Here is a 21,548-nt window from a genome sequence, read left to right on the forward strand (position 1 = left end):
TACAAAAGGTCCTTTGTATGTCCTTTGTAGAACCTCCTAAGGGTCCTACAAAAAGTCCTTTGTAGGTCCTTTGTAGAACCCCCAAGGGTCCTACAAAAGGTCCCTTGTAGGTCCTTTGTAGGTCCTCCTATGTCATAGTTGAGATGGAGACAATCCAAAGGAACACATTCCATTTTCAGAAGGCTTCAAAGTGTTTTGGTTTGTTTTTTTGTTTTTTTTTTTTAATATAGCATGGATGCTTTTTATACATTCTTAGCAAACTCATAATTTTACACTTTACTCATTGGTCAGGAAAGACAAAATGCTCATTGGAACAGGCAGTTGCACATTTCTCTTATTTATACTTCTTTCTTTCTTGGTTTCTATGTCAACAACCTTGGTAGAAAATTCTTTCAGGGGTGAGCATGGATCATCTTATCAATCCTCTCTCTGGCTCACTGTAAAACCTCTTCCTGAGGGTCCTTTGTAGGAGCCTGGTTGTAAAGCAGAAGTTTGGAGGGCTGTAGGGAAGGGCAGGGCTGTCCCTGCCTCCTGCACATCCATCTGCTGGGCCATGGGCGTGTGTGCTCCAGGCAGGAGCTTTGGGTGCCAGGGTTTTGGCTGGCTCCCAGCTCCCAGCTCAGTCTGAAGCTGCTGCTCTGGAATCCCTGCCTGACTTTCAGTGGGAATAGAGGCTCAGGAGCAGGCAGGCAACTCTTGGGTGGTTGGGATTTACCTCAACAGCAACTCTGGGTGCTGTAACAACAATAGTTATTTATAGAGGGGATATTAGGAAAAAAAATTCTTCCCTGTGAGGATGGTGAGGCCCTGGCACAGGTGCCCAGAGCAGCTGTGGCTGTCCCATCCATAGAAATGTCCAAGGCCAGGTTGGACAGGGCTTGGAGCAGCCTGGGACAGAGGAAGGTGTCCCTGCCCATGGCAGGAGTGAAACTGGATGGGCTTTAAGGCCCCTTCTAATCTCAACCTTTCTGTGATTCTGTGATATTCCTAAATAGACAGAGATGAAGGTGATTTGATTAATTATTGTGCCAATTTTGGTTTGCTCCATCCAGCAGCCCTACCCTGCCTGAGCTCAGTTTCGGTGCTCCTGGTCTCAGTGGTGCTCTGCTGCTCTAACCCTGCAGTCTCTTCTATCAACCCAGCATCCGGCAGGGAGGGGAAATTTGGGAAATTTTAAAACTGAATTATCTTTTTTTTTTTTTTTTTTTTTTTTTTTTTTTTTTTTTTTTTAATATAGAAAACACTTGTTCAGGAGGGACTGTTTTTTTCTCTTGCAGAGGGCAGTTTATGTGACTCTGTGCTGTAGTGAAATAAAGCCTCAAATTCAATATTTCCCATGGAACATTGTTAATGTTTCCATCTGCTAAAATGGGTTTAATTTGATTGACAAAAATTTCTTCACTGTTGTTAGACAGTGAGTTGACAATGGCAAATAATCCATACAAAATCCCTCTGGATTAGTTCTGCATTTAGGATGCTAGCACTGTTGGCATTACTATTTTTATTTTTTATTTTTTATGATGATTTTTCTTGCTGCAGAGAACTCAAGAGGCTGATGTTGTGAATGAGGCACCGAGTTGAGACTCGGGAGGTCTGTGTTCAGCTTCCAGCTCCCTTAATCCTTCTGTAAGATTTATTGAAAAGGATTCAGCTCCTTTAAATTACTTTTGCAAAAACTCCAGGTCGAGCTGGAGCCTTGTGAGCGGATCTGCAGAGAAAGGAGGGTTTAACACCTAATTGGGGAAAGTAGGGAGCTCTTGGTTTTAAAAGTCTCAGGCTGGAAATACCTGGCTGGGAGGCAGGAAAGCATTCCATGAGGAATGCATCTCCCTGGGAAAAGGGTCACTCTGGGCTGGTGATTCACTCCTAGTCCTGACACGGCTGTTCCCATATCTGCAGCCCCCCAAAAGCTCTGGTTCACCCACATGGTGATGGTTTCTATTTTAGGGGTGTTGTTTGAAGAGGCTCCTGCTTTGTCTGGCAGCTGAGCTGAGGCAGTCACTGGGGAACTGGGTGAGTGCTTAAATAGGAGTTTAAATCGTGACATTCAGTAGGGAAGCTGCAGCAATAAATAAAATCTCGTGGGAAATGGAGTGATGACCTTCTCAGCAAGAAGAAATCCAATCTGCTCAGGAAATAAACTTCACAGGCTTGCATTTCCCTTTCCCAGAAAGGTGAGGATTACTTCAATTCCTCCTCCCTGGCTAAGTCCTTGGCTGTTCACTGGGGCTGTGCAGGAGCCTTTTGGGTACTTGGAGTTTTCCCCAGCTGAGGGGAATCCCCAGAACAGCAATGCTCATCCCAAGGGGGAAGGAGGAGCAGCTCTGATGCCCTCCCTGCAGCTCTCACTGTGAACAAGGGACAAGAACCAAGAGACAAAAGCTGAGGCTGAAGTGAGCCACGTGGGCTCTCAGTCTTCCCAAGAGCTGCCAAAGGGGAAGGGAAAGAAGGTCCAGATTGTGTGATGATGCTGACTGAGGCTCTTCCTGTATCTGCTGGTTCCTGGAGGAAGGAACTGGGTCTCTGCCAGGGTTTGATTCATCTCTTTATCTGCAGCTCCCTCTGGGCTGCGCTCTGCATGTGGGTGAATTCCCAGTGAGATGGAGACACCTGGAATCCTGTCCCCACAGGAGTCATTAAATTCTTATCACCCATAACTGCCCTGTGGTCCTGAGGGGGAAGGAAAAGAGCAGAAGGAAGAGAAGGCACTGCCTGCAATGTGGAGGTAGTAATGGGGGTATCTGGAAATGGGGTGGTTTTCCTTAGACACTATTAAGGCTACAAATAAATCTGTCCTTTCCTTGCCCTCTGCAGAGGAACCAGACCTTCCCCTGCAGGGCCCAGGTTTGTTGGGACCCTGGATGATGAGAATTTTAGATTTTCTGTGCTGACAGGCTGTGACCCCCAAGAGAACACTGCATTGACCTGAGGCCATGGAGAAGCTTCCAAAATGGAATGATAGAACTGGGATTGGGGGGGTGGAGTTTGAATAGAAGTGTGTGATATCACAGGGTGGAAAACTCAGAGTTTAAGTGTTTAGAATATAGTAATATATATGAAGAAAGATGGAGGTTTTAGGGCAGAGGCTGCTCCTTCTTCTTCACCTTCTTCCCATGAATCTGGGTGGTTTTGTGTAATTGGATAAAAAAGTCCACATTGCAGGGCATGGGTGGCTGGTTATTGGGTTGAAAGTGAAAATAATTGAGGTGACATTTCTTAATTGGACAGTTTAGCTTTAAAGGCCTTGTAGAGAGAGAGATGGAGCTCCATTTTTAGTTTGTTAGACTGAAGTGCTGTAGAACTCAGGGCTTGTGAGACTGTGACATAGATAAGAATTAATAAACATCTGAGTCCAAACAAGAAATTCCATCTCGAGCATTTAATCCTGACCCTGGCAAAAAAAGAAAAGCAAAGATTCTGCACAGGTCCTGTCTCCCTTTGGTTTCTGTGGCACTGCAGGAGCACAGGGAGGGCTGGAGGGATGTCCCTAAAGGGCCACATCTGTCCCTGCTCCTTGTATGGCAGCTCTGGATTTTCTGTTTGCTCCTGCTGCTGGATTATGATGAGCTGGGCACTGAGGACAGGTCTTGCATCACTGGTGACTCAACATCCCACTGAGTCATGGGATTAATAGTCCAGAGTGAATTAGCAGGTGGGTAGGAGTGTGTGCACGGGCCAGGAGAAAGTTATTCAGCAGTGATGTTGTAAAGGAAGTGATCTCATTAGCAGAGTGGTGTAAACATAATTTTCACATTTGGGGAACTACTGAACTCTTTGTGTAGACCTGAAGGAAATATCTGCTGGAGAATAAAAATATAAAATTAATTGCAAGGCATTTGAGTCTTCTACTGTGACGTACAGCAATCCTGATCTGTGATTGCAATGATTATGAGTGCAAGTTACTAAAATAGCTTTAATGTAAAAATAAATTGCATTTATCATGGAGGGAACACTACATTTGGCTGGAGAAGATAAAAGTGTCCATGTTTGATATACATCAACTGCAATTCTTGAAACATTTTTGAGGACCACTCAAAATTTAGAGTGCTTGAAATGCTGCTCCTCCATTACAAGTATTTCTAGGAAGGCTTGTGCAGCTTGGGGTTCGTATGTGTGTAAAATCCTTTGGTGGTTTGTGCCCCTGTGACTCACATTTGAGTCATCAACCTGAGAATCTGCTTAAGCTTTGAGGAGAGATCAGATTGTTATCTTTTACAGAAGCCCTGGTGGCCTGATGAAGTGAGGTCATCAGTGAGAACGTGCTCAATCCTGAGAGGATGTGTTATCCTTGTTATCCTTTTGGGTTCATTACTCAATCCTCAGAGCATGTCACTCTATTTTTCCCAGCTGAATGTCCTTCTTATTAAATTTAATCTCCTTAGAATGTTTGTTTTGTATTCCTGCCCCTCATAGGGGTGTTGCATTGTGCCATTTGTACTTTTGCTAATTTGCTGTCCCATCTTTAATCTCTCTTCTCCCTCAGCCTCTGAATTTGGGAAACAAGTCTTTCAAATATTATGTGGTTAAGAAAATGAGTTGATCTCCACAGATTCATCTCTTCTTGCAAAGCCACAGCTTTGCTCCCGAGGACACATTCTGCTGATAACTGCCTGTGGCACCCCATGCTAAGCTGAGCAGGTCTCAGCTGCTGTCACCTCTTCACTGGCTGTGATTTTGATCTGTGGGACTCTGTGACAGCTGTCACCTGTATTTAGGTCCCTCACTTGATTTGTGTCCCTGCTGGTGTATTGATGGAGCTGGTCCATGGCTCTTTCTGTGCAGGCAGCCATGGGAGCTTAGGGACAGGTTTGAGCTTGGGAGTGGCACTAAAAGGATCCATGACCAGGGAGAGGTGATCTTGTTGGGAAGGGCCAGACAGGGGAAGTCTGCAGGAAGAGTCTTGGACGTGGCTGAACAAAAACCTAGCAGAAAATGGGAGCAGGTTCTGGGAAGTGAAGTGATTGTTCTGCCTACATTGTGATTGTTGTTTTCATGACCTTTACTCCTGTTTACTTGCTAAGGACTGATGTTGTGATTCTTCTATTACTATGTTTTTGAAAGTGATCTGATAAAGATTATTTTTTTCTTTGGTGTAATAATTACTTCATACCTTGTAGAACACTTGCAGATAAATGCTTACAAAGTCATAATGTGAGGAAGTGATTTTGATCTCTAGTGACTAATGTGATGAATAATTATATTTTTCCTTGTACACGAGTCAGCACAGACACGATGATGCTCTGTTATAAAGAATTGCAAACACAGGTGGTTCTTCTGCATTTCAGGGTATGATTAATATTAGATAGGCTTGGATTGGAAGGGACATTAAAGCCCATCCAGCACCCCCTGCCATGGGCAGGAACACCTTCCACTATCTCAGGGTGCTCCAGGCCCCATCCAGCTTGGCCTTGGACACTGCCAGGGATGGAGCAGCCACAGCTTTTGGGGCTCACTTCCCCAGAGAAGCATTGCCCTGGCCATCCCAATGGTCCTTGGCAGTCCCTCCTGATGGCATTTTCCCTGTCCTGCCTTGGCACAGGACAGAGCAAACTCTCCTTTCACTGCCCTTCTTTGTGTGCTGTGCCCAGCAGAGCAGCTGTCTGCAGCCATGAGATCTGCCTCCTTGGCCAGCTCTTCAGGAATTCTCTGTGACTTGGAAGTGCTGTGTTCAGGGAATCAGTGGCGTGGATTTCTCCTCTCCTTCCTGGCTCAGAGCACTTAAAGGATGAGAGCTCTAAATCTGATTCTGCCATGACTTTCTTTACTGACCTAGGGCAGAAACATTATTTGCACTCATCTGATGGCAGCCTCTGTGCAGCCAGCAGGACTTTGGGCTTGAGCTGCCCATGGGAGGACACTTCCTGAGGGAGAAGTCTCTTGAGGCTGGTGGTGTTTGTGCAGAGCTGACAAATGCTGATGAGATGTCTTTAGTACATTGGTTGTATCTCAGGGTCTGTGGTGCTGGAATGACCCCAAGAGTGTAAAAGTCCTCATTTCCCAGCCCGTGCAGCCTAAGGAGTCTGAATGCCTAGGATCAGCTTCTCAAGGTTGTTTATTCCTCCTTATCTAGAACATCCTCTCTCTGACCTGCTGAGCTCTGTCCAGCAAGGAGGCCATGGCAATCTGCCTGTCACCTTGGGTGGCGCTTACATTTTATTTCAAAAATTACATGTGTTATGTTTACAATATTGTGCCAAGATCTTTAATTTATGTTGGACAGTGTGTCTCTACCTTAAACCAACAGAAAAGTGTCACCATCACAGCAAGACTTGAAGGACAAGAAGAAGGGGAAGAAAGCCAAGACACGACCAAATCCCTCCATCTTGTACCCCCCGAACCCCATTCTAAAAACCCCAAATTTCTACTTTTTCACCCTGTGTTAATCCAACTATCACACTACTCAAACCCTTGTGGATTGTAATTCCTCATACAGAGTTGGCAGCTTTTTCCACGGACTAAAATCAAAACCACAGGTGTTTTTGACTTCATGCCAAGGTGTCTGAGCCCCCTGCCAGGGTCTGGAGTCAGCCAGGGCAGCCAGAGGGATGTGCTGGACTCCAAGAGTTATCCTGCTTCTCCGGGAGCCAAGCAGTGCTCTGCAGTGTGGTCTGCAGGAATCTCACCAAAGGGTTTAACACGCTCCTCTCATAACGAGGTCAGGAGCTGCAACAGACACATTATCCTGGATTGTGCTCATGAGAGGGAGCACGGGCTGCAATAAATGCTGGGGGAGGCTGCTAAGGCCAAGAAACCTCTCTGAATCTCCCAGCCAGGACCCTCCCAACTCCTGCAAACTGGAGATGCTCCCCATGAACTCTGGAAGGGCTCTGCTGTCCCAGCTGCCAGCACTGCTGCCAAAGAAATGAGTGGCATCTTCCCAGACAGCTGCTCCATGGACACAAGCATTCCTTTTATGTACATCCCTGCTAGGAGTGTGGGTTCTCTGCCTGTGACTGCCAAAATGCTGAGGGGAACAGGGGAAGTGAGGGAGATGTCTCAAGCTTTCCAAGCCCAAAGCAGTACGTAATGAATCCCATTCAGCTCAGCTGGGAAGTGTTTACCAGGAAAACCATTAGAAAGCACAAGAAGGCAACAAAACAATTGCACAAACACAGAATCTTCTCTCCCCAGCAATTATCTAATCATCAAAAAGGGAACTTTCAGTTTTGTGTTTCCTCAGTCTTGGGAAGAGCAGATAAAGTCAAAGCTGGTTAGAGCAGCACGACTCATGTTTCCTCCAACAGCCACTTCTGATTTCACCTCCTGTTTTCCCTGGAAAGCAAGGAGACTCTTGTTTCTTTTGGACATATTAGGTCATGGGGATGCCAAAACATTTTCATTTTTCAGTCTTCTATCATGTTTAAATGTGGAAGCAGTGCTGTTGCTTGGTGGGAGATGCTTCACCATCACAGTTGGTGACTGAAGCATGTAGGGCTGGATGTGCTTTGGCAAAATTTTCGGCTGAGTTGTTGGAGCAGGAGAGAGCTGTGGGGCTGGAGGGGTGTTTGGTTTCAGTCCACATCTGTGCACAAACTGTCATGGGCTGTGCTTTCACAGGTGTTGATGTGCTCCTCCTGAACCAAAAGCCTGCTGGTTTAGAGACAATCCCTCAAAACTCTCCCTGTGTTACAGCACCGTGGTGTCTGGAAGTGGTTCTGGGTTTAAGCTGCAGCCTCTTACCCACCTGGCCTGTTCCAGTGGCATCTCTGCAGGTCACTGGATGGGGACAAGGGGAATAAGAGGCACAAGGCAAACTCTGGAGGAGCCAGAGGGCTTTGGCCTGTCCTTTGCAGCACGGCTGAGGTGTGCCCATGAGCCAGATGTCCCCACTGCCCTTGCTGGAGAGCAGAGCCCGTGGAGACACAAAGGTGATGGTTCTGGTGGTCAGCAGAGGTGGCAGTTCCTTCCTGGAGCCTACTGATTTGGGAGTATGCTCCTGTTTTAAAATTGCCTTTTTTTCCTGTGGAAATATCCCCTCTGCCTCTCACACTGCCAACAGAGTGATTGTATTACATGAACCTCTGCTGTGGAGTGAGGAAATGTTTGAGTTCCCCCCCGACCTTCTCACACTCACTGCACAAAGAGCAGCTTTAGCTGGTTGAGTGCTCTGTGTTAGCCCCTCACAGCAATGCTAGATACACCTGCTGCAGAAGATGTTTAAACAAACATCAGTGGCTCTGCAAGAAACCAGGTGCAGCCCTGTAGCTGTATCAACACCAGGATAAAAAGGAAAGTGATGCAAACAACAAAAATAGGATATATCTGAAATTCCTTCATAGATGGGCTGCAGCCCAGTCAGCTGGAGCTTTGTGGAAAATGAGCTGTGCAGCAGAAAGCCATGGCAGGAAGTGCTGTGGTTTTAGAATCATGTTTCAGGAAGTCTTTAAGCAGATGAAGCTGCTTTGATGGTGCCTTTCCAGGGAAGAGCTGTTCTCCAGCTTCCATCAGAGCTTAAAATCTCCATCTCTTCTTCATGCTGCGTTACTGGCCTTTTTTTCAGTCCCTCTTTTTCCCCCCACTGTCCTGTACACACAGGGGTGAAAGCATGGCTGGGCTTTATTCAGCTGCTCTCAGCTGGTCCTGAGAAACACGAAAAAGATTCATTACACCACGAGGATCCTGCAGACCATAAACTATTTGATGAGTAGTTAAAAGACTCAAACTGTGAAGCAAAACTTCCATTTTCCTTCCCCCCTTCTTTTTAGTGAGACAGCCTATGCCTGTAAGGAGAACTTCTGTCCCTTACAAAATTCAAAATTTTCAAAATTTTCAAAATTCAATGGCTTTTCAAAATCTGTATTTTCATGAACAGTGGTTTTTTTTCTGAATGTGTATGAATATTTCACCTTGACTTCTCAGCAGTTACTGGTGGCCACTTGCCCTGCATTCCTCTGTTTCACCCACCTGCAAATGTCTCCTCTCTGGTATTTCACACTCCAGGCAAGGGGAGCAGATATCCTTAGCACAGGAGCTCTCAGGAGCTTACATCTCCAATGTACTATAGCACTCAACATGCTGCCTAGGCTTTTAATTACATCTTGGTGATTAGCAGTCCAGAAAATCACTTGAAACCAATTAAATAATGTGCACCTAGCTGAAGACTGCTGCAGGCTCTGGGGGCTGCTTCAGAGCAGTCACAGTTTATTGGGGTTTAAACAGTCCCTCTCTCCCTCCCTGTAAATTATTTACCTACTTCATTATTTTCCAACTCCACCAGTAATTGGTTTTTATGGGTTTAGTAAAGCTGCTATTATTAGTGGCAGCAGTAAAATTTTCTCCTCTTTGTATATGCCCCATCCCATGTCTGGGTCGAGACCCTAAAGTGAGCTGTGGCTTTTCTGACCCCTGAATCACTGCCTGATTTTAATGCTCTCATGCAGAAGTACCACAGGTTCTGCTGCCCAACCTCCCCCTGAGTAAATCAGCCCTACAGCCCAATCTGGCCTTGGAATGGAGCAGCAGTGGATGATGCACATGAGCTCATCACTATGAAATATCCAAACCTCTCCAGGACCAGGCAGTGGGATTGAGAAGAGCTGAGAGCAAAAAGGTTCTTTTCTCCTCCAATTTTTTTAATATATGTAAATACTTTTGCATGAAAATCTGTCCCTGCAGGGGCAGATGTCCCTGTCCCTGACCAAGGGGGCTGAGAGCAGCTGGAATGCCCAAGGGGAGCCTTTCCTCCCACCCTGCTCATGAACAGCTGCTCCTGCAGCCTTGGGGACCCCCAGCTCAGAGCAGCCAGAAAACCCTCCTGGGGAAAACCACCTGGAACTGTGCCTCGTCCCAGGGCCTGGATTTATTCTGCCACACACACAAGCTGGTAGAGAAAATCAAGATGAGGTAGAGGAAATAAAGATGAGGGACACCCCATGCTCTGAAGGCAAATCTGATCATCCCTTATGGGTTTCCTGCACAAGACCTCGGGGGCTGCTCCCAGCATTGGTGTCCAGCTGGCTCTTCTCTGTCCTTGCAGCTTGGTGGAGAATGTGCTGCAGGGCAAAAAACCAAAAGCCTCCTCTCTGCATGTTTCCCAAGAATCCTCTTGCTTCCCTCAGATACACTTCCCTCTACATCAAGGTGAGTGCTGGCTGAGCTCCAGGATCTCCAGTCTGAGGACCCTTAGAGCTTCATCCTGGTGGTTGCCATCCTCCCCATCACTCCTGCAGGGGTTGGGCTCTGAAAGGAAAGGCATGTTCAGAGTGTCTGAACACAGGGCTCTGGGATGCACTGCAGGGCACCAGGGATGTCCCATGGGGACATGAGGGTAAAGTGGGATCTGGAGGCACCCTGAGGTGCCCAGGGCTATGCCAGGCCTGTGCCCGGGGGGACACCCAGCCCTTCCCTGCCTGGGTGGGTCACTGGGACCTGCTGCTGGAGGCAGGTCCCGTGTCAACAAGCAGTGGGACTAGAAGCAGGTGCTGTGTCACAGTGGGGCTCTCTGTGACACCCCAGTGCAGCAGGCGTGGTCAGCATGGCTGCTGCCCGCAGTGCATGGTGACAGGCAGGAGCCTGGAAGTGACACGGAGCCCCCGAGTGCAGCCCATGTCTTGCCCCACCACCCCTGGCAGCCCTGTGGGGCTGAAGTGTTTTGCCAAAGCTTCCCACGACACCAGCCCAGGATCCCCCATACTGCCTATCCCACAGGATGGAGAAGACACCCCTTGCCACCCCCAGGGAGGCCTGGGAGGAGGACAGCTCTTCCCAGGAGAACAACTGGTCACAGATGGTCTCCTTCTACGACAGAACCACGATGCAGCCGCTGCAGCTCGGTGAGCGAGGGGTCCCGTGGGGCTGGGCAGGGCTGGGGCCCAGCAGCACACCCTGCACGATGCCAGGGTCATGTTTTCCTGGCACGGTGACAGCAGCAGTCCTGGGGGACAGGCAGGATGTCACCCGAATGCCAGGGTGGCTTGGGGCTGGGTGCCAGCCCTAGCAGAGCCTCTCCCAGGTAAAAACCAGAGCAGAGGGGCTCCAGGGTGTGGGCAGTGAGAAGCAGTGGGACTCTGGACCTTTCCTGCCCATATCCCAGTTGTTCCTCAGCCCAGGGCACTGGGGCTTTCCCAGCTCCAGCAGAACAGCTCCTCTGCCCGTCACCTCCATCCACCAGCTGCTCAGGCTGTGCCAGGGCTGTGGGCACAGGGCTGGCTGCAGGGTGGGTGCCCTTGGCTCTCTCCTGTGCCCAGAGCCTCTGCAGCCCCCCTGCCCTTCCCTTCTGACAGATGCCAGCTGGTTGCCTATATACAAAGAATCAGAGGACGCCGTGAATTTCATCCTGGCCTTTGTCAGCAGCCTTGACAAGGTAACTGTGGCCAGCTGGACAGTGGCTGTGCTGGCATTTGCTGGGCTGGCTGGGCACAGCTGCCTTTCTCACAGGGCACTGCACTCCCAGTGCTCCAGTCCCACTGGCGGTGTCCTTCCTCCCACCAACACTCCCTGTTTGTGTCTCTGCCAGGACACCCACAAGTTCACATTTCTGAAGAGCACCTATGTCATGTGCAAAACTGCCTTAAAACGTGGCTTGACCCAGGGCCTGGATTTATTCTGCCAAACATGTGAAGTGGTAGAGAATATCAAGGTGAGGGGATGGGCACATCCCATCTGGTGTTCTGGGGATGGGCACAAGCACCCCCGGCTTTGGCACCCCGTGTGGACAGAGCTTGGGTGGGTCAGGGACTGGGTGCTGCCAGGTCCCATCCTGGTTGTGCTCTTCAGGACCTCCTGGAAAAGGAGCCAAAGGACTGGCTGTCCTCACAGTTCCGGTATCTCGCCATGATTGCCATCGAAGAATTGAGGTGAGCCCCTGCCCCAGAGCTCTGAGGCCACCTGCACGAGGCCTCCCAGCACCAGTGTCCAACTGGCTCTCCTCTGTCCTTGCAGCTTGGTGGAGAATGTGCTGCAGGGCAAAACCAAAAGCCTCCTCTCTGCATGTTTCTCAAGTGTCCTCTTGCTTCCCTCAGAAAGGGAAATGCCAAACCAGAACATGTCCCTCTACATCAAGGTGAGTGCTGGCTGAGCTCCAGAAGCCTCCAGGCCCTCTGGGCTGCTCCCTGCTCACCCTGTGCTGCCCCATGACCTGAGATCCCAGGCAGGCTGAGGTCTTGCTGCTGCTTTCCCACCCTGGTGGCTCTGTCCCCTTCCCACGAGCCTGGCTGCTCTGTCCCCAGCACTTTGTGTATCCCTGTGTCTCTCCTGGGAAGCTCAGTGTCCTCGTCAGGCACTGAGAGCACAGATCAGTCTCCTGGGCATAGGGAAAGAACAGAAGGATGACATGCTGTCACTGCAGGCCCCCAGCCTGTAATAATTAACATTGACAGGTAATAATTAGCATTGACTCCATGATTGCAGAAGGCTGATCAATCACTTTACTGTCCTATCTTATTAAGAAACCCATCGCCCTTACCAACAGTCATGATACAGGCGGACCCACTGGTCCTTCAATCCAAACATCATCACCAGAGGTCAATTAATAAATCACCTTTTGATAAACAAATCTCCATGGCACATTCCACATGTGCATAACAACAGGTGCAGCAAGTGAAGATAAGAATTGTTTCTCATTCTTTTCTTTGATCTTCTCACAACCTTCCCCAGGACAATGCCTGGGACTGTCTGTGCCTCTCTCTGTGGCCAGGGAGCTGCTGCCACAACAGGCACTGCTCTCTGTTGTGTTTGCAGACCCTGAAAGCCATGGACACAATGCTGAGGACAGTGGTGCTCAGCTTTCCTGCCTCCAGCGTCAGCAAGGAGCTGCAGGACATCTTTGAGGTGTGGCACAAGCAGAGTGGGAGTTCTGGGGGGTTCTGGGGCTGGTCCTCACCCTGGAGGGGATGAGTTGCCCAGTCCAGTGCAGAGCATGGTGTGGGGAGGGGAAGCAGGGGCTGGCACCAGGCTCCTCTGAAGCACAGTGGCTGCAGAAGGTGGCACCTGCCTGGCCAAAAAGTTGTCCTGGGACTTTTGTCCAGGATTGTAAGGGACCCCAGGGACAGGCAGCCCACTGCAGGTTTGTGTGAGGCCAGAGGAAGCCATGAGGGATGGGACAAGTCTGGCGCAGGAGCAGAGCTGTGTTTGCTCTGAGTGCTCACCAGCAGTTTCTCTCACCCCAGTTGTTGCTGGACTACACCAGATCCAAGAGAGAAGCTGTGAGGGAGAGGGCTATGGGGAGGATTTGTGTCCTGACCAGTTTGCTGTCCAGGTATTCCACTCTGAAGGTAAGGACCACGCACCCTCCAACCAGCCCATGCCCCCCTCCCTGCCACTCTCCATGCCAGGGCTGCTGCCCAGCTGGTTGCTCCAAGAGATGGGTCCATGGAACCCTGCAAAGCCCAGATTCACCAGGAATCCAGCCCTGGGCACACTCTTGGGTACAGGTTCAGCACCAACACCCTTCTCTTAGTCCTTCTTCTCATGCCTCCCTCATCCAGCCCTCTGTCAACTTTGGAAGAGACAGTTCTGGGCCTGTGTGCCCTGCAGACATCTCAGTCCCAGCCACGGGAAGGCTGGTGGGACGTCTCATTATTTTCCGCTATTCCGAGGAACAAACAAGATATACAGCTTTCCAGGCTCTCTCTTCCCTCGCTGAATTCCTCTGTAAGTAAAAAAGCAAGAGCAGCTGTGGCCTTCAACCCTCTGCACACAGACCTCTCTTGACAGATCTGCTTCCTGACCCTCCCAGCTGCCTCCCGTAGCATCCCAGCTGTCACTTTGCTGCACAAGCTCAAGTCCAGGACCTGTGTTTTACCCTGCTGGTTTGTGGCCCCCACAGCCAAAGCCCATTTGACTCTCAGGTCCCAAAGGCCATTCTTCCCCATTAGAGAAGAGCAAATCCACCACCCTGGCTGGTGCCTCTTGCCTACAGCAAGAAGCTATTCCTGATATTGCTGATATTTCTGGGAGAAATCCCAGAAATCCTGACTGATTCTGTCCTGCTGTCTTGCAAGCAGATCTCAGGGTGGCTTGATGACCTTGCTGGCAAAGCAGCTCTGTCCTACTGACTATTCTGTGTTTGCCCTGCTGTTTAGACAAGTCAAGGCCAAGGGATGGGTCAGACGAATTCTATTGGGAAGCTGTGAGCACCTCCTCACTGTGTTACCTGAGCATTGCAGAGTGTACCCAGGTAATGACCCCCCTCCTTGCTGGGACTTTGTCCATGGCATCAGCAGGGCACTTATGTGAGCAAAGAGACCCAGAATCGGTGGGGCTGGTGGGGCCTCACTGCCCTGGCAAGAAGGTTCCTGGCATCCCTGAGCAGGGACAACACATGGGCTGCACTCTGGTGTCCTGGCAGCAGCTCCAGCCTCAGCAGGAGATCCTGGCCCCCAGCAAGCCCCTAGTTCTCTGTAGGGCCAGCCATGAGCCCTCCTCCCTGACGTGGAGGACCCTCTCTCCTCACCCTCTGCCCCGCAGGGACTGCAGGCACTACTGCCAGCTGTCCTGTGGGGTCTGCTGCCAGCACTGCCAGGAACCTCTGCCCAGCCAAGCAGCACCTCAGGGCACTCAGTGGCACGTGTCTTCCTTCCTGCTGTAGACCTTTGGAAAATACCTCCACTCTAGCGAGAGGACAGATGTCGTCCTCGAGGCCATCGAGGCGGTGAGAGACACCAGCATCCTTGACAAGGAGGTGCCCAGCAGCATGCTGGATGTGGTCATGAAAGACCCGGACTTCTGGCTGACAGATGTAAGTGCCCTGGGGCTGGATTGCCCTGATCTTCAGCCCTGTCAGGCCTTGTTCCTCCCTCCATCCCTTCCTCACAAACCCAGGTGACTTGGGCACCTGAAGCCACCCAAAGGTGGCAGAGAGGAATGAGAAGGGCAGCTGAGGACATGGCTGCACTCCAGTGGCAGCGCCATCCTCACCTGTATCCTTTCCAGGTGCCCAAGGTAGTGAACTGCATTTTTGAGAACCTGCTATGCATCTCCACGGAGTCAGGCCGTGCCAAAGTGCAGTCACTGCTTCTCCTGATGACCAGCGAATACTCCTCGGCAGTGGTCATCAGCCTGTGCAAGATGGCTCTTCAAGGAGACAGGTACTGGCCCTGACCATCTGAGGGGCTTGCTCCATGTGGAGAGAGGGACCCCGAGACTCTGTGGCTGCCAGATCCAAGGAGTGCTGCAGGACATCCCACGGAGCCAGGCTCTCCATCCCACAAACCTCTCCAGCTCTCTTGGTGGGCTTGCAGCAGCCAAAGCTGACCAAACCACTCCAGAGGCAGCTTGGTGCCCCCAGCCCCACAGAGAACTGCTCCTCAGCCCTGACCTGCCTCCTGTAGGACCCCGGGGACCCCCAGCATGGGCTCTGCTCTGTGGGGCTGGTCCTGGCCATGGCGCTGTGGCTGAGGCAGCCCCCTGGCTTCCAGCACTTTCCAGGAGCTGTGTGACACTCTGTCCTCCGCGCCCGGCGTTTTGGACAAGGTCCTAACCGAGTTTGCTACCTTGCTGCTGAGCCAGTGGAGCAACCCTCCCGGAGAAGGCGGCCACACCTCTCACGGAGCTGTGAGTTACCAGGAGAGGCCCCAGCCCCTCTCTGTGAGCCCTCTGGCAGCTCCTCACAGCTGTATTTGCTCCTCCAGCCATCCTTGGGGCAGGTTGACTTGGAGGAGTTGGGTGACGAGCCCGACGCCTGGGACGATCCGGGGCATCCCCATGGGATGTTGGCCTTCCTGCTGCTGGAAGCCCTCGTTGGGCTGTCAGAGAGAATTGACGTGGTGAGCAGGGTGTGGCAAGCACATTTCTCTCCCTCTCGGGGTTTTCCATAGAGGTGCACAGGGAGAAATGTGCTTGCCACAAGCAGGGTGGTATGGGGGCAGCCAGGGCTTGGGGTTGAGTGGCAGTGGCTTGGCCTGGGCTGGGAGTCAGCATGTGGGCTGACTGCTCCAAAAACCATCCCAGCCATGGTGGGGCCCGGGGTGGCTGCCCTGGGAAGCCTCCAGACATCATATTTTTTAAAAAATGGAAACTCTCTTCTTCATAAAGTCAATAAAATTTGAAGCCTTCCTGCCAAGCATGATGAAGATACTGGAAGCTGGCAGTGAAGATGAGAAGATGAAGATCATTGAGGTCTTCCGAAACGTCCTGGAGCACCTGAAAAAGTCAAAGGCCAGCTCCATCGCTGTGGCACTGGTGGAGAAGATCCTGCCCCTCTTTGACTCGGTGAGGATGCTGTGGGAGCCCGAGCCCTGCAGAAAGCAGCACTTGGAGCAGGCTCAGCCCTCCAGGGATGGATTTTGGGTGCTGCTTGTGCCCGCTCTGGAATGTGCCCCCGGAGCGTGGCCCTCACCGCAGGCACGGGCAGGGAGCTGCTGCTTCAGGGCTGCCCTTTCCCCCTCCTGGCAGGAGCACGGCCGGCTGCGAGAGCTCTCCCTCTGGCTCCTCAGGGACCTGCTGAGGTCCGTGGTGAGGAGGGATGAGAAGAAGATGAGGAGGCAGATGCGGGGCGCTCTGATCCCGCTCCTCTTCCGTGTCAGCGACCAGCTCCCCAGCGTGGCCAGGGTATGGATTTGGAGGTTGAGCACTGGTGTGGGGGGATTGACTCCCCCCAGGGATTCTGGGCACTGGGGTAAGGGCTGCTGACATTGGGCAGGGCTCCCCCAGTGCAGCCCCTGGGAAGGGGAAGCAGCACAAGCAGGGCTGGACAAGGTGGCTCAGCCATTTTCAACACCTGTCCTGCCTGCTCCAGCAGGGCTTGGCAGCAGCCTGTGGCCACTGAGGCAGCATCCAAGGCTGGAAAACATGGCTCCAGAAGCCCAGAGGCTTCTCAGCTTCCCCACAAGTGTCAGGGCTTCAAGCCTCAGTCAGTCACCCAGGGCTGGCCCCAAGAGACTCCAAGACATTCGGGCTAGGACAAGTCACAGCTTCCAAAGGGTGGGATCACCACAGGAATAAAGCCAAGAGGTCCTTTTCCCCAGGCTCTGGTGCCACCTCTGAGCTAACGCTGTTCTGCAGGCTTCCAGGGAAGCCCTTTTTGCTACTGCAGAGCTTCTCCAATGGACGCAGCTCAAGCACCTGCTGCAGAAAGAGCGGATGTGGGAGCTTGGAGAATGCTTGGTAAGGACAAGCCACAGGGCCCAGGCTGGGTGAGGGCTGTCTCTGCCCCGTGTCTGTCCCCATGAGAGCCCAGGGGAGCAGAGGCTGCTGGAGGGCTGGGCAGGACCTGGAGGAGCTTGTTCCTGGCCTCGAGAACAGAGCCCCAGAGGCTCCTCTCCAGGCCCCTCTCGCCTTGCTGTGTCCAGCGGGAGGGAGGGCTCAGCGGTGAGGGATGCTGGCAGGAGTGACCCCAGCCAGCTGGGGAGCTCTGTGACAAACCTGGAGACATCCCTGGTGCTCCCTGCAGCTCATGAGGAGGAGGATCAGTGCTGAAGAGTTCATGCATCAGAGCCTGCCCTACCTGAGGGACTCTCAGTCCTCGGTGCGCCTGGCGGCCGTCAGGTTCATCAGTGAGTCACTTTTGGGCCAGCCTGGCCACCTCCCTGCACTGCAGTGGCAACAACCCTGTGGCTACCCCAGCCTTTGAGCCTCAGCCTCCCTCTGTCCCCTGCCTCGAGCTTGGTGGCCACCTTGCCCAGTCCCTGCTGGTGGCCCCTGGGTCAGTGGGAGTGGGAGGGTGGCAGGGCTGGGGCTCACCCTGCTGGGATCACGCTGGGAGCAGGGAATGACAGAGCTCTGTGCCCAGGGTGCGCCACGAGGCACATCAGGGAGCAGGATTTGGAGACTCAGGCTCACATCCTCAGTGGTGAGTGGGCTGTGGGGAATCTGGGGTGGGGGGGCTGTGCAGGCACAGAGCTTCATCTTGGCTCTGTTTCTTTGGGTCACAGCCCTTCAGCCCTTAGAGGGAGACAGGGATATCTCAATCAGCTCCGTGGCAACGCAGACGGGCATGATCCTGAGAGCTCCAAGGGTGCAGAGAAGAAGATGGTGCATCATTCTACAAGCTCTGTGCTGCTGGTGCTGGTGAGCTCAGCGGAGCTGCAGCTTTCTGTGCATTAATAAAATGGAGAAACACATCCAAGCCCTCGGTATCCTTCAGATGTGTAGTGCCCTGAGTGTGCTGAGCAGACTGTGTCCATCTTGGCCTGCCCCACCGGCAGTGGGATGCTTCCTCCTCGTGCCCCTGCCATCTCAAAATGTCCCCAAAATTGCAGGCACAGGGCCACAGATTTTGTGCAGAGGGTCTCAAATTGCATCGCTGGTACCCCAGAATGTTCTCGTGGACCTTGAATTGTATCTGCAGAGCCCCACAGTGTCCTTGGCAGACTTCAAATTCTATTCCATGTATTTCAAAATGCCCCACCGAGTCCTGGAGTGCAGCTGTGGGGCCCCAAATGGTCTCTGGCAGCCCCACTAGGTCTGGAATCAGGAGGGAATGCTCAGCCCTGAGTGGACCTCAGCAGCCCAGAGCTCCTGGGGAGTGCCAGGGGCTTGAAGCTGGAAAGGAGTGAAGCATTCTGTTTTAAATGTGGCATCTCTTTGTTTTCCACCAAATCGAGCCTCATCCACACGTTCTGGGGAAAGCCTCCAGCTCTCCACCACACAGTGAGCAGGTGATGCCATCCCCAGGCACTGGGAAAAACAGCAGAGGAGAAGAAGAGCGAGAAGGGGTTGGGCAGCCAGGGGAGGAACCAGCGTGCCCCTGCCCTAGCTTTGTTCAGAGGGGCAGAACGTGTGCAGGCTGCGGGGTTTGGGGTCTTTGCACCAAAAACCTCCCAAATCATCGGGATAAAATCTCCCTCTAATACTGTCTTTGAGCATTAGAGAGGAAAGTGTCGCTTTATTTTTGGCCAACAGAGGTGGCCGACAAGTTCTGGCCTCCTCACTGATGCCAATACAGAACTTTTCCACTTATTTATACATTTTTAGCAAAAAAAAAAAAAAAAAAAAAAAGAAGTTAATCAGTTCTAAGTCACATAATTCGCTTTATTAATTTGTATTCTATCCTCTACTGGTTATTGATTTCTCACTCTTTATGTCACTTTGCAACACATTTTGATCCTTTTATCCTCTTTTTCTTGGATGGGGAGTCTCCACCTTTCCAGGCCTCCACCTCTTCTGTATCTTCTTGTTGGCTGTTTTCCCTTGCTGTGCCTCAGCTCTCCTGTGAGTAGTAGAGTTGTCATGCTTTGTCACTTAATAGTAAATCATCTGACTTTAGCTCAGAGCCTTGCCAGTGATTTTTAAGGTGATGTCAAACCTGTTGTTCACAGCAGCCAGGTGCGGGGGTGTCAGGGGACCCCTCTGCTCCCGGCTGCTCAGCTCAGGGGTCCCTGGCAGGTCCCCAGCCCTGCCCTGGCCCCGGTGTCCCTCTCCTGCAGAGCAGGATGGCCATCAAGTGGCTGCTGCTGGGACTGGCACAGGAGCTTTTCATCTCCTCCAGGAGAGCATCCAAATCCCAGTCCTGCTCTGCAGGGAGTGGCAGGCCAGCAAAAGGCTGCTTCTACCCCAATCAGATCAGTAGCTGAGGGTGCCTCTGGATTTTCCTCTCCTGTGCTTGGCCATTGTGAATAAGTCTGCGCTGTCAAATGAAATCTTAATGACCTGAATCTATCCGCTATTGGCAAAATGTGGTTTATAATTGCACGGGAATTCAAGTAGCATGGCTAAAATAATGCTAAAAGGGCAAAACCTAAAGAGTTTGCTTACCCCCAGAATAATTAAGATTTCATAACTGGGCTTGTCCTTTTGATTAATAACAAACCTGGTGAGTTTTCGCTTCCTAGAGTTCATCACTTTAGATATTTTGTAAATCAATCCACTACAAATATTCTATGGAATTTTGGTCTATACATTGAAGCTACAATGGCTTGGGAGATGCTGCCTGACTTTGGGAAGGAGCTGGAGCAGCCCTGATGGCTTGGGGTAGAGAAAAATAGTAGGGGGAGGGTTTGAAAGTGAGTTTCCAGTGAGGGTTGAAGTCCAAAGCCACAGCTTTGCTCCTGCTCTGCCTGAATTAGGTGTTGAACCTGGAACATGAGCATGTGATGATTCTCGGGCTCTGGGCTGTCTCTACAAAAATGGTCCTGTCTGGGGACTTGGTCACGATGTCCCACGGATGGGAGGTTTTATTTCAGTCCTTTGGTTAACTCGTTTCTCAGTTTTCGAAGTGTTGCTGCTTCTGTTTCCATTAAAGATCTGCTCTTGTGACAAAAAACACTGTGAAGGTCACTTGATCCCTGGGAAAGAAAACACAAGCTTTGTTTTTCCTCTCTCTAAAACAATCAATTTACAGACTCTCTCTGGGAATGTCAGGCATTGTACAGACACCCTAGGCTCTTGATGAAAGTTGATGTTGTTTTTTATGAGTTATATTCTCTTACTCTGCAGGAAACAGACATTTGTCTGCTTAATTTTGTTCTAGAAAAAAAGAAATAAGTGAGAAAAGACAAACAGCAGAATGTGGGTCCTGTTTTTCTCTGCTGGATGGACTTACCTGCTTTGCTTTTCCTTTACCTGTTGTCACCTCATGTTGTCAATCACCAGGGCAAATCTGACAGGTGAGTAAAGTGAGTAAAAAAAAATAATTTCCTCACTTGGTGAGTAAATTATTCCTGTGGGCTGGCTGGGGGTGAGGGTACCCAAAAGCCACGGGCATTCTGCTGGTCCTGCAGGAGAGTCTGCTCCACACAGGTGCCAGTGACACCTTCTGGTGCTAAGCTGGGCTCAGAAGAAGCATTGTTTCCTGCCAGGGTGAGAAACTCAGACCCACAGGCTGCGATGCTCGGGCTCTGAAGGCACTGTAAGGCTGCAGATGGTTCTAATTTGCTAAGATCTTTGAAATATGTGGATTTATTCTCTTGTCAGCCCCTGGGAATATGCATGTCCTGACTCTCTGCCAAGGCTCTGTGACCAATAAATGATCTCTGTGAGGTGGCAGAGGACCAGGCATGCATTTGGCAGGCAGGGGTGCCCAGCAGCTCTGCATGGCTCCTCTGCCACCCCAGGGAACCTCATTCCCTGTCTGTGCCAGCTGTGACACAGACCCAGCCACGCCAGTGGACACAGGTGTGCACTGAGTTGGCTCCAGTTTATTGTTTCCTATGAGAAAAGAGACCATATTTTAGCCATTAAAAGAACTCCAGACCAGATCCCAAAGCTTGATGCTTTGCCCTCCAGGCTTCTCCAGGCTTGCAGGAAAGCAGCTGTCAGAGAGCAGCACTAAAAAATCACAGAGTTCTCCAAAGATCTCCTGTCCACCTGCTGCTAGGGGTGTTTCACCCTAAAGTGACTCTAAATTGGACAAAGATGGATTTGATGGGTGCTCCAGGCGCAAAAAACTCTTGATATGTTTAAAGAACTCTAAATATAGGAAATAACCCCATTATTTCAACTATTGTCTGTGGTGGTGACTGTGGCTGTGTGTCACTGACCATGACCTGAGTCCATTTGCATCAGCTCTGCCAAAAATTGATAAAGATAAGTGGTATCATTCCAACTTTATAATGTAACAAGCAAATGAAGTAATTGCTCTTGTAATGGCTCTTAAAGTAGGTGTGGTCATTGATCCATTTTCCCAGAGGGAAGCTGCTGACAGATGTGGCACAATCCTGAGATCCTCTGTA

At 51.0% G+C, this 21,548-nt stretch overlaps 2 protein-coding genes across 2 annotated transcripts in view; both read left to right on the forward strand.

The window, feature by feature from the left end:
- LOC146765841 (uncharacterized) overlaps positions 1-16,572 on the forward strand; it is an 87,160-nt gene extending 70,588 nt beyond the window's left edge. Inside the window, exons 2-10 of the mRNA XM_085556953.1 lie at positions 9,977-10,080; positions 10,648-11,302; positions 11,456-11,578; positions 11,716-11,795; positions 11,881-12,768; positions 13,107-13,590; positions 14,022-14,116; positions 14,528-14,677; positions 14,872-16,572. Coding sequence (XP_085413079.1) covers positions 12,691-12,768; positions 13,107-13,590; positions 14,022-14,116; positions 14,528-14,677; positions 14,872-15,039 — 975 coding nt within the window. The 5' untranslated portion in view covers positions 9,977-10,080; positions 10,648-11,302; positions 11,456-11,578; positions 11,716-11,795; positions 11,881-12,690 and the 3' untranslated portion in view covers positions 15,040-16,572. The remainder of the gene's footprint in view (positions 1-9,976; positions 10,081-10,647; positions 11,303-11,455; positions 11,579-11,715; positions 11,796-11,880; positions 12,769-13,106; positions 13,591-14,021; positions 14,117-14,527; positions 14,678-14,871) is intronic.
- A 25-nt stretch (positions 16,573-16,597) lies between these two features.
- On the forward strand, positions 16,598-18,879 carry LOC110473341 (uncharacterized). The gene is made up of 4 exons (XM_085556952.1): positions 16,598-17,043; positions 17,330-17,432; positions 17,669-17,728; positions 17,811-18,879. The coding sequence occupies exons 1-4, from the start codon at positions 17,020-17,022 to the stop codon at positions 17,948-17,950; spliced, it is 327 nt and encodes a 108-aa protein (XP_085413078.1). The 5' UTR covers positions 16,598-17,019; the 3' UTR covers positions 17,951-18,879.
- Positions 18,880-21,548: the final 2,669 nt, after the last annotated feature.

Source organism: Lonchura striata, chromosome 18 (genome assembly GCF_050655825.1).
Source record: "Lonchura striata isolate lonStrDom1 chromosome 18, ASM5065582v1, whole genome shotgun sequence".
NCBI classification, from domain to species: domain Eukaryota; kingdom Metazoa; phylum Chordata; class Aves; order Passeriformes; family Estrildidae; genus Lonchura; species Lonchura striata.